This window comes from Lithobates pipiens, unplaced genomic scaffold (assembly GCF_037356315.1).
Source record: "Lithobates pipiens isolate NorthernLeopardFrog02 unplaced genomic scaffold, aLitPip1_a1.2 Scaffold_13, whole genome shotgun sequence".
NCBI lineage: Eukaryota > Metazoa > Chordata > Amphibia > Anura > Ranidae > Lithobates > Lithobates pipiens.
The window spans coordinates 223017319-223037113 of NW_027507718.1; the positions used below are offsets into that span (position 1 = coordinate 223017319).

General features: G+C 41.1%; 1 protein-coding gene across 1 annotated transcript in view; it reads left to right on the forward strand.

Annotated features, from left to right (window-relative positions):
- ELP1 (elongator acetyltransferase complex subunit 1) overlaps positions 1-19795 on the forward strand; it is a 133138-nt gene that overhangs the window by 34363 nt on the left and 78980 nt on the right. Inside the window, exons 10-16 of the mRNA XM_077476258.1 lie at positions 2946-3036; positions 7044-7274; positions 8139-8309; positions 8764-8857; positions 13513-13674; positions 15197-15303; positions 16692-16795. Coding sequence (XP_077332384.1) covers positions 2946-3036; positions 7044-7274; positions 8139-8309; positions 8764-8857; positions 13513-13674; positions 15197-15303; positions 16692-16795 — 960 coding nt within the window. The remainder of the gene's footprint in view (positions 1-2945; positions 3037-7043; positions 7275-8138; positions 8310-8763; positions 8858-13512; positions 13675-15196; positions 15304-16691; positions 16796-19795) is intronic.

Below are 19795 nucleotides of genomic sequence, written 5' to 3' on the forward strand. Positions count from 1 at the left end.
AATTGCTCACGGTCCTGGAACGCGACAAACTATGGTACTTAAAAATCTCCATAGGCGATGCTTTAACCGCTTGCGGACCAGCCGCTGCAGTTTTACTGCGGCAGGTTCGGCTCCGCTGCGCGAATTTGCCTTATTGTACGTGATCTCGTGAGGCCTGGCTAGCAGGCGCGTGTCCAACCACGATTCCTGCGGACTCTGTCCGCGGGGATACCCACAATTGTCTCACGGAGAGGAAGAATGGGGAAATGTTAATGTAAACAAGCATTTCCCTGTTCTGCTTAGTGACACTGTCACTGACCATAGCTTTTTTATTTTTTTTCTGATCACTTTTATTCCTGTTACAAGGAATGTAAACATACCCTGTAATATAAATAAGTATGACGGGTCTTCTTTATGGAGAGATCTGGGGTTAAATATTTTTAATTAATTATTTTTTTTCCAGCCTGGACCGGAAGTGACATGACGTCGCTCCGGTCCTCCAAGGCCATAGTCGATTAAAGAGTTTTAACTCTTTAATCACCTATAGGAGCAGCCGGCTGCACCATCAGATCGTTAAACGGAAACAGTAAGCCCGAGAAACACCGACGGGAAGGGGGAGATCACCTCCCGCTGCTTCGGAAACCGACCCAGTGGCTTATGAGCCACTCTGACTAGTTTTTATGAGAAAGCCGGGCGCCTGCAGAAAAAAAAAACAGTATTGGGGTTATGGCTGACATCTTCAGCCATAATCCTGGTAAGCTACATGTAGACCTCAAGGTGTGTGTGTGTGTGTGTGTGTGTGTGTGTGTATGTATGTATGTATGTGTATATATATATATATATATATATATATATATAATGTGTGTGTGTGTGTGTGTGTATGTGTGTATATGTATATATATATATATATATATATATATATATATATATATATATATATATATATATATATATATATATATATATATATATGTATGTGTGTGTATGTATATTATAAAATGTATTGTGGTTAAATTAGTAGCAGATTTTATGATTGAAAGGTATCATGGGACATTATAGTACCAGAAACATTTCATGAACAGACATTGGGAGTTATTTACCAAAGGAAAAATACACTTTGCACTGCAACTGAGGAGAAGCTCTGCTGATTTTATCATCCAATCACGTACAAGCTAAAATGCTGTTTTTTTATTTCCCTTGCATGTCCAAAACCCCCCCCCGGATCTATAGTGACTTTTACTTCCAAGTGCACTTTCAGTGCAAAGTGGTGGATTTTTCTTTAGTAAATAAACCCCATTCTGCTGCTGCACAGACCTGGCTGCTCTGAATAGCGCTCACAATGGTGTAATAAAGTGCATGGTGAAAAATAAATTTAAAGTTGCTGAAAAAATGAAATTCTGTGCAATGCAATAAAAATCCGTCAAATGTGTAAACCAATTCTAAAGAGCTTATACGTAAAAAAAAAAAAAAAGCCACAGTCCATTGAAATGTCATTATAGAAATAAAGTGAGTTAATATCCAGAGTAAACGACCCAAAAGATCACTTCACCATGTGCAATAAAGAGGGGGCTTACCAGATGGTTGTGACCCCAATTAAGGTGGTCAATATGGGCCTTTGTGGATACAATGGGACAACAATGGCAACCTCACTGGTAGTGTGGATAACAGAAGATACTCCGGGCGCTCTTACCTGCCTCAAGGAATAAACGTCTTGAACCTGATCTTCCCCTCAATCAGTAGGGTAGGAGAGTTGTTGCTGTTCCATTTCTTTAACCACTTCAATACTGCGGCACTTTCGCTCCTTTTTTTCCCAGGCCAATTTTCGGCTTTCAGCGCTCTTGCACTTTCAATTGGAATTGCGCGGTCATGCAACACTGTACCCAAATTTAATTTTTATCATTTTGTTCTCACAAATAGAGCTTTCTTTTGGTGGTATTTATTCACAAATCAATTTTTTATTTTTTGCGATACAAGTGAAAAAAAGAGCGGAAATTTTGAAAACAAAAAAACATTTTCTACTTTCCGTTTTTTTTTTTTAATCCAATAAAATTGAATTGTGTCATAAATTTAAGCTAAAATGTATTCTGGTACATGTCTTTGGTAAAAAAAAAATAAAAAAAAATCCCGTTAAGTATATAATAATTGGTTTGTATGATCACGGACGTGTGTGCAGATGATCATTTGGACATATGATTTTAGTGTTACGTGTGTGGGGACAGTGTTTTGGGGACATGGTTTACATGTTTGGGGACACTGTGCCAGTGATCAGTGTGTAAACCAACAGCTCATACTTACTGATCACAAGCTGGCTGCAGCGATCTGCTCTCCTCTCCTCACTGACAACTTCCGTGTAAGGAGAGGAGAGCCTAGCAATTAGCTCTCTATTTACATCACATAATGGCTGTGATTGGACACAGCCATCATGTGATCGGGAGGGCCAATCGCAGAGCCCTCCTGCCAATCGGAGATGCGCCATGTCTGGGTGACATGAGGACATCGGGATCACGCCACTGCACAGGCATTCGCACGATCTCCCTCCTTCTGAGGAACGTTCCTGAGGAGGAAGCTCCCATCCGGCCATATATGTGCAGTGGGAGGTGGTTAAATGACAAGTTTTATTATTTTAGTGTAAGAAAATCCAAAGCTTTAATATCACCTTAAGTAGTTCTTGTGAGATTTTTGTGTAGACACGGGTATTAAAGTTGAGAACAAGGCAGTTATAAGAGAGCTGGGCTTAAATACCAATATAAATGGTTATGCAAAATGTCCCTCATTTAAGTGTCTTGCATCACTTTCTTCTGTTTACATTTTGTATTAAAAAGCATCTATGAACTACTGATTTATTTGAAGCGATCTGATTACTTCTTTAGAATGAACTGGATTTTTGAAAATGCAGTTTTCTTGGTTATATTATGCACACAAAAACTGTTCTATGTAGCCCCTTACACTAGATTTGTCTTCAACAGGTGAAAGAACTTCTGTGGAATTCAGACTCAACAATTTTAGCAGTCTGGCTTCAAGACATTGAAAAGGATGACACAAAACCTCATACTTATGGTAACTTTCTATGCAGTGATAACAACTCCTTTTTCTAAGATGAGGAAGATAATATAGAAAAAATAGAAAAAAATGGGCTGACAAGTGGAAAATGGGCTTACCTGTATATATCTGCCAATGTAAATAAAACGAATCTTTCTAAAAGCAACTATGCCTTCTCAACCAGAAAGCTTTATATAGTCGCCAATACTAACATATTGTCCTTAGTACATTGTCTATATCTGCCTTTTTCAACCAGGGTGCCCTGCGTTTTCTTCAGGGGTGCCTTGGCAAAGTGCCTAAAATTGCCCCAAATTGTATACAAGTCAGCAGATGGATGAAGCTTGCCTTTTAGTTACACAAAGCCACAAGATTTCATTGTACACCATTATGCCCTTCTAGCCACCGGCATCCTAACAACCAATGACTCTCCCCTTCCCCTTTTCTGTCAGTTCTGGGGGTCACGTTAGCTGAGTGATGGAGAAAAACTGAGGGAGAAGAGAAACATTGGAATACTAGTCCAGTACCAGTGTGCAAAAGTGTATTGAATTTGGAAGAATAAATCACCTCTAATGTTGGGTGTCCTACATGTGTGGGTGTTGATGTATTAGAATAGGTGCCTCGACACTGTGCATAATTTTAAAGGGTGCTTTGACTGAAAAAGGATGAGAAACACTGGTCTATATTGTATGTAAAATGCATGGAGACAATTTACTGAGGACGATACATTTGTAATAATGACAAAACAAAATGTTCTGATAAGTAGTCATCTGTAGTAGAGAGAGATCTTGTTTCATTAAGGGGAATGCTGCAGTGAGAAGGGAGAAGTATGTTCTGACTTTGTTCAAAAGGTATATTAGATCTTGCAAATTGCATGCAGATGGATGTCCAGATTCTTCTGCTTTCAGTAGAAATCTGATCCTCCAGAGTATTGACAAGGTGAATATAGTGTGGGTTGGGAGGGCCCCTTTGCAATGACCGTGACAATTTCACTTGCATTAGAAAGGTATCAGAATCGTGTAACACTGCACCTCTTGCAATGCTGGTCAATGAAAAGAAAAGAAAATGACCCTGCGGTGGTCAGTGGGAAAAATGTCCGGCAATGCAGAACTACCAAGTTTGCAAAGGCTGCACATGCAACTGGGCCTTGCCGTTCCACCACCATGCAGGGACCCCAAGATGCCTGTGAGACCAAAAGGCTTGGTTCACACTGCTGCAGTCCCAAAGTTGGGAGACTTGCTTGTGATTTCCTTGCAACTTTCTTGCGATTTGCTTGCAACTTTTGTGATTTAAAATATAACTAAATGCAAAACATTTTTTTAAGTTTTCAGATAGAGTAGAGAACTTGGCAGTTTTTGCTGCCTGTGTGGAAGGGGAGATTCACTCTCTATGCCTGTTCTGTTTACCATTATCATTGAAAGTGAAAATAGAAGAAAATCCCAAATTGTGGGTTGTCCCCAGAAAAGTAATATTAATCTTCCTATGGGGGCACACTAGTTCGGGTTACCTGGAGTTAAGGAATTCCCTTAATTTGCAGGGATTTTTTTTTTTTTTTTTTTCTATGGGACAGGAAGTGAAGGTAAATCCTCCCTTACTCTATCCAAAATGAGAACAAGTTTTGCTTATAATTCTGCTTTAACTTTGCAGTCTATGGCACTCAAATCCAGACCAGACGAAAGGGCCCCAGTGGTCAGGGGTGCCCTTTATGTCTGACATTATTGTTTAGTGGAAGAGAAAATGCCCGGCATGATCGATCAGTGTAAACTAAAATTGCCTTGTGGCAGTGATCGATGGGATGAAAATGCCTCTGCATTATGGGTTGGGAAAAAACAGCATTAGAGGGAGTAAAAATTGCTCCAACATTAGTAGTCTGAAAGTAAACATGGTGTCAGAAAGTGTTAGAAAACATCTGACCTCTATACAGGTTCCCCCCCGCCCCTTTAACTCCTTCAGACCTCAGATCAGTTTTCTCATTCAACCTCTTCAGACAGGGCACTACAGGGCGCTTTGAACTTTTTCATAGACTACCCTTCTGACTGTGTCATGTGAGGCTTTGTAACATCTAAGGTCAGTTACTGGCACCAGGTACTGGAATAAACTTTGCAGCATGTTGCCCCAGAACCTAGGAAAAAACTTGGCAGGTGCCAGGAGATGAATGCATAGATACCCCAAACAAGCAACAGGGACACTGACTGCATCTGCCACCTGACCCAGCCCACCTCTGATGCCTGGAGCACCAACTGGGTCCCCCTGAAGAGCAAACCCCAAAACGGCTGCCTGTGCTGCCATAGCTGAACAGTGCCTTGAAAAGGTATTCATACCCCTTGACGTTTTCCACATTTTGTCATGTTACAACCAAAAATGTAAATGGATTTTATATAGACCAACACAAAGTGGCAAACATGGCACATACTGTAATTGTGAAGTGGAAGGAAAATGATAAATTGTTTTCAAACTTTTTTTTTTTCAAAATAAATATCTGAAAAGTGTGGCGTGTTTGTATTCCGCCCCCCGTGTCAGTACTGTGTATAACCACGTTTTTCTGCAATTACAGCTGCAAGTCTCTTTGGGGATGTCTCTACCAGATTTACACATCTAGATAGTGACGTTTTTGCCCATTCTTCTTTGCAAAATAGCTCAAGCTCGGTCAGATTTGAATAGGAGCGTCTGCGAACAGCAATTTTCAAGTCTTGCCACAGATTCTCAATTGGTTTTAGGTGTGGACTTTGACTAGGCCATTCTAACACAGGAATATGCTTTGATGTAAAACATTCCATTGTAGGTCTGGCTGTATGTTTAGGGTCGTTGTTTTACTGGACGGTGAACCTCCACCCCAGTCTCAAGTCTTTTACAGACTTTAACAGGTTTTCTTCTAAGTTTGCCCTGTATTTGGCTCCATCCACCTTCCCATCAACTCTGACCAGCTTCCCTGTCCCTGCAGAAGAAAAGCAACCCCACAACATGATGCTGCCACCACCATGTTTCACAGTGGGGACAGTGTGTTCAGGGTGTTGTGCACTGTTCGTGTTTTGCCACAAATAGCGTTTTGTTTTTAGGCCAAAAAGTAAAATTTTGGTCTCACCTGACCAGAGCACCTTCTTCCACATGTTTGCTGTGTCTCCCACATGGCTTCTCACAAACTGCAAATGGGACTTCTAATGGCTTTCCTTCAACAATGGCTTTCTTCTTGCCACTCTTCCATATTTGTGGAGTGCACAACTAATAGTTCTCCTGTGGACAGATTCTCCCACCTGAGCTGTAGATCTCTGCAGCTCCTCCCAGAGTTACCATGGGCCTCTTGGCTGCTTCTCTGATTAATGCTCTCCTTGCCCGACCTGTCAGTATAGGTCAGTGATGGCGAACCTTGACACCCCAGATGTTTTGGAACTACATTTCCCATGATGCTGCACTACACAATGCATGTGCATCATGTGAAATGTAGTTCCAGAACATCTGGGGTGCCGAGGTTTTAACCCCTTCCCTGCCAGTGACAGTAATCGGTGCGTTTTTTTATAGCGCTGATCGCTGTATAATTGTCAACGGTGTCAAAAATGTCCAATTAGTCTGCCGCAATATCGCAGTCCTGATAAAAAATTGCAGATCACCGCCATTACTAGTTTGTAGACGCTCTAACTTTTGCGCAAACCAATCAATATACATCTTCGATATACGTTAATTGCGAATTTTTTTATTTATTTATTTTTAAATATGTAGAAGAATACATATCGGCCTAAACTGAGGAAACATTTTATTTTTTACAGGATCCTTTGTTAACCTAAAAAAACAAAACAAAAAAAACTTTAATTTTATTTTACATTTTTAACTATTCAAACTGTTATTTTATATTGCCCTGTGTGTACACCCACAACTGTGTATATGTGAAACAGTTTTTACAAATAAACACAATTCCCCAGTCACTACAAGAGTAAGCACAGCAGTACATTTTTCTCATTGAATCTCTCATTTGTTAATTTGAAGGCAGCAACATGTTAATGACTTTGAATGTTTTTCTTTCTGTTTTTTTGCAGTTCAGCTGTGGGTTGTTGGAAATTATCATTGGTACCTCAAACAAAATTTACATTTTGGGAATAATGATGACAGTAAAGTTGTATCTGTGGTTTGGGATCCTGAGATCTCATACAGGCTACACGTGGTATGCGTTGGATGGCAGTACTTCCAGTACGACTGGTGTTGGAGCACAGACCGCAGCAGTGGGAAGAGCCCAGGAAGTCAGGCTGACGTGGCTGTTATTGATGGCGGTAGGATTTGTTCCCATTTTTATTACTTTGTTGCTAAATACAGTCATAATATAGAAAAATTCAGTAAATTTGAAAAGTTCTGGGTGTGAAAACAATATGAGCCAAATTCTACTTTATTTGTATCTCGTGTTCTCCCCCTCTCACATACTGCAGTTTAGAATTGGAAGGTTTCAGTAACGGAGGCAATGCTGTCAATCCAGAAAACAGTGGACAGGGCTGGGTGTGACCAAATACCGATTGATAAGCTAAGGTAGCCATGTCCCCTGCAACATTTTTATCCCACTCTAGTGTAAGCAGAAAACGCAAAAAAAGCAGCAATCCTTTCTTGGCTTTATATAAAAAATTAAGTAGGGAGAAGAAAAAGCCATTGTGTATTTAGGTTCACTTAGCAGGTGAAAAAAAATGCAATGAGCTTCATGTTTTTGTGCTGTCTGTCAAAACAAGCACACAGACCAAACTGAAACGGCAAATACTATATAAAATAGTATAATGCATTTGCAAGGAGTTAGACGTTATCATTCCATTTTGTGTGCTATATGTTACTTAAATTTCCACATTATTGCTTTTTGCCCTGCCATATTTAAAGAAAATAATCCTTTTCCACGTTTTTGTTTAGTAGTGTTCTTTTCCCATTCTTTTTTACTCATGAATATATTCGCTTTGCAAAAGTTTTTTCTTTTTTTTTTTTTTTCTTTTTTTTTAGTTTCTAAATGTACTGAAATACTTGATGTTTATTATCTTTGCCATATAGCAAGACAGGAGCAACGAGACATATTTATTATATAAATTGCCCCGTGTATTTTGTATGCTGAGACTTAATTATTATGCAGCAAAAATTTAAATGACGTTCTTCTTATTGTGCAGATAAAGTCCTGGTGAATTCTTTTGTCCAGTCTGTGGTCCCTCCTCCAATGTACACATATCACATGCAGTTCCCTCATTCAGTGAATGAGGTTGCCTTCCACATGGATCCTGAGAAGAGTAGTGACCTGGCGGTACTTGACAACAGTAATACAGTTTACATCTTCAGATATGGTGGGTTGGTAATACTAACTGTATTTATGCATTTATGTGTGCATGTATTTAACTACAGGCAAAGCCTTTTTTTTTTTTTGGAACCCCGTTCAAATTTGTGTGTCTCATTGCAGAGATTTCTTTTCACTTCCTATCCCACATGAAGTGAGAGAAAATCATTACAAATTAAGCACATTACTTTGGGACCCCCCCCCCCCCCCCCCCTTACTTGTCTGGGAGCAACCCAAAATGTGTGATCTATCTTTTTTACTTTCACTTTTGATGATAATGGTGAACAGGACAAAAAGAGAAAGTAAATCTCCCTAACGGGGGCACAGACAGCAATACTAACTGAAAAGTGTTGTAAATCCTCTCTACTCTATCCAATACAAAAAAAAAAAAAAAAAAAAAGTTTAGCCTTTTAGTTATACTTTAAGTTCAATAAGTTTTATAATTAATTTTTAATTATTTATAGGAATGGATACTGTTAAGGAATCTGTTGTAAAAATAGTAGGAGGAAATGGATTCACAGCATCTACAAAGACTCCAATCCTAGAAAAGGAGTTCAGGTAGGTTTTGGTGACTTCCTGTGATTTTATCTATGTGCTGATTTTTGTTTGGAGTCAACACCATTCATTATTGTCCCGTATACTCCAACATGCCTTTAATCAATTTCTTTATTGGAACCGTGTTGGGAGGATGTGTCGGAGTACAAATTAAAACTACATTAAAGCGGGAGTCCGCGTTTTTTTTAATCTTTTTTTTTAAAGCCAGCAGCTACAAATACTGCAGCTGCTGACTTTTAAAATAGTGACACTTACCTGTCCAGCGCGCCCGCGATGTCGGCACCCGAAGCCGATCTCTCGATCGTCTCTCGGGTGCTGCCGCCGCCATCTTGGGTATGGGAATCAGGAAGTGGAGCCTTTCGGCTTCATTTCCCGGTTCCCTACTGCGCATGCGCGAGTCGCGCTGCGCAATAAGAATGGACCCGCTGCCTCTGGGATCTGTGTGTTTCCCAGCAGGCAGCGGGGGACTTTCGGAAAGGGGCGTAATGTACGCCCCTTTCCGCAGAGAGCTATCCCGGAAGTGGGTGCAGATACCTGTACTGTACAGGTACCTGCACCCCCCTCCCTCCTGAAAGGTGCCAATTGTGGTGCCGGAGGGGGGGAGGGTTCCGATGAGCGGAAGGTCCACTTTAGGGTTGACCTCCTCTTTAATGGTTTCCTTAGGTTTGTAGATGGATCTGACCCGGCATGTCCAAGATGTGGTAATTTTGGGTCTCTGATACACCTATTGTGGCGCTACCCCAAGCCGCGCTTAAGTCACCAGTTCTAATCAGTGTGTGCTGTTTGCGGCCCATAGGAAAATTACCATTAAGTGAACTTCTCTGCACCCTGACCCTTTCCATTGGATATTACATCTTAATAGGTATATTTCTTAGGAGAGAGACACTTTATTTTTTATTTTTTATTTTTTCATGAACTCCACCCAAAAGTGGAACTTCCGCTCATGCTGGGCCAGTAGGAGAGAGGAGCCTCGCGCATGCGCACTAGGGTTCCCTGTCTGAAGCCATAAGGCTACACTGCCAGGCACCCTTACCCGCAATGGCGGCGGCGGCAGCACCCGGCAGCTGATGGAAACATCAGCTGCGGTGCCGACATCGTTGGAATCCAGGACAAGTAAGCATCCTGTTAAAAGCAAGCAGGTGCAGTATGTGTAGCTGCTGGCTTTTACATTTTTTTTTTTTGGGGACAGAACACTGCTTTAAAGAGGTTTGAAGCAATTTGGCTACCTTGTTTAGAGCAATATGACTTTTGAAGCAAATTGGTCTTTAATTCCTTCTAAGCACTTGCTCCTACACATATCTCTAAAAGCAGGACACATAGCGTATTCCAGTGTTTATACTATGCCACTTCATTTGCTTATTGCAATGGTGGTTTGGTTTGCTTTTTGTGTATTAAACTAGTCATCCCTCCAGTGGTGTCCTGGCTTGTCCGCAACCCTCCAGGGGGGTGTAACAAGCACAGGAGTAGTGATACCGATGTCGCTACTCCTGACGGCGGCAGCACCCGGGGCATACCCCCCAAGTTTCAGCCCTGAAATACAGTATCTTCATTGATCACTGAACCAAAAAACAAATGCTCGCACCCCTTTCACACCACCCTTTGCGTCGGTGGTAAAACGCCGCTATTTTTAGCGGTGTTTTACCGCCGGATTTGCGGCGCATTTCGGCCGCTAGCGGGGAGATTTTACCCCGAAAGGGTTAAAACCGCCGGCAATGCGCCGCAATAGCGGCGTTTTGCCGGCGGCATTACAGCGCTGCCTCATTGATTTTAAGCGGTGGAGGAGCGGTAAACACACCGCTCCAAAGAAGCTGCTGGCAGGACTTTTTTCTGACGTCCTGTCAGCGCACCGCTGTAGTGTGAAAGCCCTCTGGGCTTTCACACTACAAACAATGGTGCAGCTTCTTTAGGGCGGATTGCAGGCACTATTTCTAACGCTATAGCGCCTGCAAAACGCCCTGGCGTGAAAGGGGTGTAAAGCAGAAAAACCTAATGCATGGTGTGTGTGTGTGTGTGTGTGTGTGTGTGTGTGTGTGTGTGTGCGCTATATATGAGAAAGAGACATGTTGCAACCAAAAACATAAATGTATTTTATTGGGATTCTATGTAATAGACCAAAATAATGTGGCATTTAAATTGTGGAAAGGAAATTAAAAATGTTTTTCAAAATTTTTCACAAATTTGTATTTGAAAAGTGTTACATGCATTTGTATTCAGCCCCCTTTACTCTTATACCCCTAACTAAATTCTAGTGGAACCACTTGCCTTCAGAACTCCTAATTTAGTAAATGGAGTCCACCTGTGTGTAATTGTGTAATTTTAATATCCATATTAATACAGCTGTTCTGTGAAGCTCCAACGTTTGTTAGAGAACCTTAGTGCACAAACCGCATCATGAAGGCCAAGGAACACACCAGGCAGGTCAGGAATAAAGTTGTAAAGAAGTTTAAAGTAAGGTTAGGTTATGAATAAAAATAACCCAAGCTTTGAACATCTCACGGAGCACTGTTCAATCCACCATCCAAAATTGAAAGCGTATGGCACAACTGCAAACCTCACAAGACTTGACTGTCCACCTAAACTGACAGGCCGGGCAAGGAGAGCATTAATCAGAGAAGCAGCCAAGAGGCCCATGGTAACTCTGGAAGAGCTGCAGAGATCCACAGCTCAGGTGGGAGAATCTGTCCACAGGACAACTATTAGTTGTGCACTCCACAAATATGGAAGAGTGGCAAGAAGAAAGCCATTATGAATACTTTTTCAAGGCACTGTGTGTGTGTGTGTGTGTGTGTGTGTGTGTGTGTGTGTGTGTGTGTGTGTGTAAAAAAAAAAAAAAAAAAAAAAAAAAATATATAATCATTCAGCACACACAACTAAAGCTTGTTAATTTGAGGAGGAGTTGCTCCACAGTGGCTGTAGCTATAGTAGTCAATGAAAGCTTTTTTTTTTTTTCAAAGTTTGTTTCTTGTGAGAAAATATGAGAAAAAATATTGTAATGTCTATTCTTCTTTTAGGTTACTATTTACATACATAAACTAAAGCTGGCCATACATTATGTATTATTTTTCCTTCAGCCAAGGGTTAAAGGAAATAAAATCGATTGATTCCTCCATCAACACAGTCAATGTTAACAGGGAAATCCCCTCTCACTGCGCTATTGTATTCTGACAGTGGAAGGTTTCCCTGCCTATAGAATACAGTGATTTCTGCTCCCGGCTATAACTGGTGGCAGTAATCATATGAAAAAAAAACTACAGGCTGGTTGGACTAAAGTTGATTCACCAGCCTATCCATAGATGGATCAAAATGTGGCTGGTTTCTGCTGAACTGGCTGAATTTCTACGGCTGGCTTTAAGTCAAACTGCAACATAAATAACAGCATTGCTCAGGGTAAATACTGAATCCCTAAAGCTGGTGACACTCTGAAATGGAGTACTGACTTTACTGACTGACTTTATCAAGAGCTTACCTAACCAGGCCTGCCTTCAACTTGGCTGCCTAAAGTCAGTGTTTGGATATCAAAGCAACCCAGTTTTCAGGGGAAGTTAAAGTGGAAGTAAACTTCCCACAATAAATTGAACCTATAGGTAAGGATATCATAAAGCTTACCTATAGGTAGTGTAAATATCTTCTAAATGTGCACCGTTTAGGAGATATTTAGTGTACATGCAACCAGTGACATCACTGGCGCATGCATCTGAGGGAACACCCACCCATGCCGTTCCTTCAGAGCCCTGTGCCATGAATGGCGGCTCATGTAGATGGGAGTGACTGCATCGCAGCTCCCGCCAGTCACAAAGCCAGAGTCTGCAAATCGGAAAGCAAGGTGGGTGAAGATGAAAGCGGCCACAAGTGATGAAATTGTGTCGCTGGAATGCTTTGCTTTCAGGTAAGTTTCACATAATGTGCTAGTATGCGATGCATACTAGTACGTTATGGCTTTACCTTGCAGGTAAGGGAAAAAAAAGTCCAGTGCTTTAGAAGCTTAAAGCGGAGTTCCGCCGGAAAATAAAATTAAGTTAGCAGCTACAAATACTGCAGCTGCTGACTTTTAAAATAAGGACACTTGCCTGTCTAGGGCGCCAGCGATGTCCTCACCCGAAGCGGACCCGTCCCTTGGCTTCGGGTGCCAGCGCCAGCATCTTCAGTAAGGGAATTAGGAAGTGAAGCCTTGAGGCTGCACAGTCTAGTTCCCTACTGCGCATGCGTGAGTCGCACTTCATGTTCTGACTGGTCCCTTCTGTATTCTGGGACCTGTGTGTTTCCCTGAAGACAGTGGGGGGGCGGAGGAGGGGCCGAAAGTGGACTTCGCCAGAAGTGGGAGCAAATGCTTGTATTAGATGGGTATCTGCTCCCCTCTGAAAGGTGACACTGGTGGGGGGGAGGAACCGGATAAGCGGAAGTTCCATTTCTGGGTAGAAATCTGCTTTAAGAGGGTGCCCAATTTTCCCTAATAGTGTGTGTTTTCTTCATCTATGTCTGGCAGAGAAATGTTAGATGTCTTTTCAGATTTCTGATGTCTGTACCCTTGTAAAATCCCTTTTAGCTTTTGACAACTGTAAGAAAGTTGGGATGTATTATAATTTGAGTAATGGTAAAATAATAAAAACTACAGCGTAGTTATTGAGCATAAAATTTTAACAGAATTTTATTGTGTACAGGTTACATGTTCCAACAGAAAACATGCAGCCTCTTTTTTTCCACCATTTGACGTGGGTGCAGGATGACACTTTCTTGCTTATCAGCCAAGGGCAGACTTCCTCTCAGTCGACAATTTACCACGTTACTGTACCATTGGAGAATGGACAAATAATTAATCCCCGGTAAGCAGTATGGCTTTCTTTTTGCTGTCTTCTTTTTTATTTATTTTTTGGTTTTGCTTTCACGGTTTGGCTACAATTCCATTTTTATATATATTTTTTTTTTGGAATTAACGCTTCAATTATTTGTTGAATTTCTGTTACATATGGGTGCACGCCACTTTGCTGCAGGTTGGAGATGCACAAGCCTACAAGGCTTTTCTACTACTCTGTGAACTGTGCCTTTCTGGGTTTTGTGCATTGTACACCCGGAAAACAACCTTGCATACTCAGATGGTTCACATCCATTTCTGGCTCAGAGAAAATATCTATCCGGGTGTAGCACTGAACTTCAATTTTTTTATTAGCATTTTTACATCAGATATAACAATAGCAAAACATGTAGACATTATATCAATTGCAGAGTACCTGATGTTTGTTTATACAGAACACTGGGTACCTCTTTCTTGGCACTCAGTACTCGTTAAACTCCTTCTGAAACCAAAAAGATATAAAATGGAGAGAAAAGAAGAAAGAAAAGTGGGGAGGGGAAGACCCCAAGCTCTGGTCCCTGCCGCTCAAAGGCTCCTCAGCTCAGAGCCGTACGGGGGGATCTCGAGTCAAGTATCTGATCCACGGGCCTCAGACTTTTTCAAAGACCACTATTTTGTCATTCAAGACTGTTGAAAGACTTTCATTGATCATGAGCCAGGAGAGCTTGTGTTTAAGTTGGTCAAATGGGATTGCAGCTGACCTCTTATTTCTGGCTATAGCGATTCTGGCAGAGATAAATATGAAAATGAGAAGCCTTCTCTGTTTTTTTTTTTTTTTTTTTGAGGCCCTGTCATATTTAAGCCCCAGCAGGGCGTGTGTAGGGGATTTAGTGAGGTTGATTTGGGTTAGGGTAAAAATAAAGTTGTAAACCCTTATCTAGAATCTTCACACTGCATTGCCACCATATATGGTACAATTCTAGTTTGGGAATAGACACAGATAAAAAACGATGACCGTTCAGCCCTTTTCATTGTCTGAGTAGTTATTTACTTTTTTCTATTCTTAAAGTGTTGCTAAACCCAAGAACCTGCATTCACTATATCTGGTCTCCCACGGTTCACAGTACACAGAACATGGAAATGCAATAGTTTTAGTAAATATAAACTGCTAAATACCTTTTCTCATCAACAGTTGGAGCCGTCTTGTGACTTCTATCAGTGCCCAGTCAAGCACTGGTTAAAGCTTGTTAGGGGGAGTTTTCTGACTTTTCTATGAGACTGTGCTGATCACATGCACTCTCCCAAGAAAAAAAAAAACTTCTCTAGCAATACACACCAAACTGAGCATGTGCAGCCTGACTCCATAGGCTCTGTGTTATCAAGAAATTATCAGGGGACAGTGGAGGGAAGGGAGGATCTATGCATACAGGATCAAACAGCCTTTTTACACAATGCAGAGGATTAAATGCACAGTTGGATGTACTTTATCTCTTGAAATAATATTTTGGTAGCTGTGCTAAAAAATATTTTCATTATTATGTTCCTGCATACAGGCAAGGTGGCATAGTTAATGGCCGTGTTATCACTATGTGCTATAGTACAAAAACAAAGACATGTGCTTTCCAAACCGCAGATGGCCAGGTCTGGAAGTACTGCAGGGGTGAGTATATTTAAAATGGGGTGTTAAAGTATTTATTTACTAGTTATTCATTCTGCATTGTTAATTTAGCATCTGGGGGACAGATAAACGTTTATACAATAATGCTTCTTGAAACTATATATTCATACTGATTTGGTTACAAACTGAGTCGCTACTTCTAGTTCAGTTAGCCTCCTTGCTGAATGTCTGTAATAAGAACCTAAAGTATAGGATAAACCATCAAGATGGTTTTTGTGTTTTAGATTTTTTAAAGTCCATTAGACTTTGCATTTAGAAGAGTATATCCACATGCAATGTTTTTCAAATATGTTATCTTTAAAAATATTATCGTTGTCATCACACTAAGTGTGTGTGTGTGTGTGTGTGGCACATGTTACACTGTAAATACAGGTGTAACATGGTGTAAAAGAAGGAGCCTTTAGGCAAGTGTCCTGAGTAGCTCAAATTGCTGTCTCTCCCTCTTCTTATCTTGCTTCGTAGTGGATTACAAGAGGTTCATACCAAGTTAGATTCCGGTATTTATGCTAGTTCTGTGCAACACTGCATTATGTTTAAGGAGTACATACAGTAACTGAAGTAAATATTATTTGCAGTACAGTATTAATTTGTCATTCAGTATCCTTGCTCACAATGGTAGTAGTAGTTGAGATACTGTATACGCACAGGGGATTGTATTAAAACTGGAACAGCCATAATCTGGACCATTTGTGTATGGCGCCCAGTCAGCTTCTATCTTTCATTTCAAAGTTTAACTAAACAAGCTAAACATACTGTGTTTCCCCAAAAATAAGACCTAGCATTTTTTTCCAGTAGAGCTGCAATATAAGCCGTTCCCCCGAAAATAAGCCCTAGTTTAAAATGCTTGTAAATTCCTCTAATCCACTCTAATACAGTAGTATATAATGTACAATGTGTGTGTTTCTGTAATATAATTGCGGGGAACAGAGCTCCAGCAGGTCACAAGCGCAGACCGGCGCTATAATGAAGATATTTGGCACATTTATATTACAGAAACACACACATTATACATTATATACTACTGTAATAGAATGGATTATAGGATTTTACAAGCATTTTAAACTCTGTTTACACTGGGGATTCCTGTCAGGCAGGGAGGGAGAGGGGGAGAGAAGACATACATTAAATGGTAAGACCTACCCTGAAAATAAGCCCCACTGTGTCTTTTGTTGCCAAAATTAATATAAGACCCGGGCTTATTTTCGGGGAAAGATGGTAGAAGCTGATTGGATGTCACGAACAGCTGCTCCAAATTCCAGTTTTGATAAATTCCCCAATTTATTACGTAGTATCAGTTTCAACGTGCCTTATTTAATCAAAAATCTAATTTAGAATGAACCATTGCAAAAATAACTGCTTTTTCCTTTCAGAGTCGCCATCACCTGTTCTTGAGCCCTGGAAAGATGATATTGGTCAAGATGTTAAGTTTCAGCATCCTTGTATCCAAACTGAAATAACCACTATTAATGGGGAGGTATGACCTTTCCTGATTTGTGTAACATATATTGCAAATCCCCCCCCCCCCCAAAAAAAACACATTTTAAATTTTATATACATATGGGTCCAAACGCCTTTGGATGCCCTCAATATGTAGAGACCAGTATTAGGAATGACTAGGGAATAGCGAAAATGAAGATGCCCTAGATGAAGATTATGGATGTAAATATAATGTACTTTTTATAGTAATTAGTTTAGGTTACTTGACACCAACATACTCTAAAACAGTGCTCGACAAAACCCGGTCGCCAGGTCGCATTGGCGACTAGAATCAGCGACCTTGCGCCTGGGGCAGCATAGCTGGGGGTATCCCGTCTCCGTGGACCCCCCCCCCCCGCACGATCGCGTCGGGCCGCGCCGCAGGCGGCCGGTAATTGAGCCCCCGGCTTTGAGGCCTTCTGTGATCCTATGGTTCCTTCTGGAATCTGGCGCCCTCTTGTGGTGGCCGTTGGAATTACAACCAACAATGCTAATGGGCCAGTCTTTCTCCATCCCTTTACTTAGAACCCCTAAACAAAAAAAAAACAAAAAAAAAATATATATATATATATATTATATTATATTATATTATATTATATATATATATTTTAATATAATATAATATAATATAATTTTTTTTTTTTTATTATTATTTATTCTAACACCCTAGAGAGTAAAATGGTGGTCATTGCAATACTGTCTGTCACACCATATTTGCACAGCGGACTTACAAGCGCACTTTTTTTGGGGAAAAATTTTTTATTTAATAAAAAAAAAAAGACAGCAGTAAAGTTAGCCCAATTTTTTTTTTTTTTATATTGTGAAAGATAATGTTACGCCGAGTAAATCGATACCCAACATGTCACGCTTCAACCTCACATGTGTGGTTTGAACACCGCTTTCATATATGCGTTCGCTTCTGCACGCAAGTTGGCAAGACAGGGCGCATTTAAAACAATTTTTTTTTCTTATTTTAACTTTTATTTTTATTTTTTTCACTGTTCTTTAAAAAAAAAAAAAATGTGTGTCACTTTTATTCCTATTACAAGGAATGTAAAAATCCCTTGTAATAGAAAAAAGCATGACAGGTCCTCTTTTATATATGAGATCTGGGGTCAGAGAGACCTCACATCTCATATTTACACTAAAATGCAATTTAAAAATGTCCCTCTAATAGCTATGGGCTATGGGTAATGACTTGGAGACAGGTGGGGGGCGGCACTATCTTCCCCTCACTCGTCTCCATGTCAGGCCAGGGACAGGTCCAGATCGCCGTCACGGACCTGGCTCCTAACTTATTTAGCTGGCTCCTAGATTCCAAGCAAATTTGTCAACCCCTGCTCTAAAAGCTTTCTGTAGTTTCTGATTAGAGCTGCTTGGTGGTTTGGAGATCATGCCACTTAAAGTGTTACTAAACCCACAACAGTAAAATCAGTCTGTATCTGCAGTAAAGCATGCTTATTATACCTACTATGGAACCTTAGGGGTTAATCCTATACATTATATAAAAAGACTGTTTGAGATCCTATCTTCTCTGTTCCTCCCCTTCTTCCACAGGCCCCAATCTATCTGCTGATGGAACAGAGGCTTGGGGACAAGCTTTACATGCTCAGTTTGGCGTGTGTTGCTAAAGACATATTTATTTATTTTTTTCCCTGGGAGAGTGCATGTGATCAGCACAGGGCCAATCGGCACTGTCTAGACAGCGCGTCAGGGGTCCTGCAGACTGATAGGACAGTCGGGGTAGAATGAAAACTCCTCTTACAAGCCTACAGTCTTCTATTTCCAAAAAAGATTGCATTTCCATGTTCTGTGTACTGTGGGAGACCAGATATAGTGAATGGGTCCTGAGTTTAGTAACACTTTAATCACTTCCAGCCCGCCATGTAGCAAAATGATGACCGGAAAGTGGTTGTATTATTCTGACTGGGCATCCTATGATGTCCAGCAGGATAAGCCGCTAGCGTGCGGGGGCACATGGTGATCGGTGGTGTGTCTGACACACCGCATCTACGATCCCTGTAAAGAGCCTATGACATAGGCCAATCATAGCTCATCACATTGTAACCAGGAAGTGTCATGTAGATAACTACACAGTGTATGTGTGTTTTTTTTAATTTATTTATTTTTTTCCTTTTTTAAATTCTGCTAAATACCTTTTTTCACATCACTGATGTGTGGTCACACGCTCTCCTTCCCCGATCTAAGGCCTACAGAGGGAGGGGTGAGATCCCCCTCTGACTTCAGCCGGGCGGTCACATGACCGTACATCTGCGATGTGGAATAATGTATTTACCTGCAGAATTTAAAATAAATATATATACTATGTATTATATCTTGCTATAACAGAGGGGCTGGTAGTAATTGAGCACTAACTTACAGCCACACGGAGTAGCGGCAGGAGGGGAGGGGCGGGTTTGGATATCGGCCCATACACAGGAGCTGACAGGCACGGGGTGGAGAGGGAAAGACTGTGTTTTTAAACTGACCATGGTATCGTGGATCAGCAGTCATGATTACCGTGGTCTGCACACTAAGCCCTTGTACACACGGTCGGACGTTCCGACAGAAAAGGTCCGATCGGACCGTGTTGTCGGATAATCCGACCGTGTGTGGGCTCCATTGGACTGTTTCTGCCGGAATATCCGACCGACAAAGTTTTAGAGCTGGGCTGTAAAATTTTCCGACAACATGATCTGATCGGACTTTGTCCGATCGTTTGTAGAGAATTCCGATCGGAAAAAGTGCCACGCATGCTCAGATCAAATTCCTAGACCAAAGCTATTGGCTACTAGCCTGAACGTAGTCCCGTCGTAACGAAATAACGTCATCACGTTCTGAAAGATCAGATTTTCCGACAACTTTGTCCGACCGTGTGTATGCAACACCAGTTTCGGACAAAATCCGTCGGACAAAAAGTTTGATGGAATTGGTTGTCGGAATGTCCGCCCGTGTGTACGAGGGCTACACATGCTAACATGCTATAAAAGAACTGGAT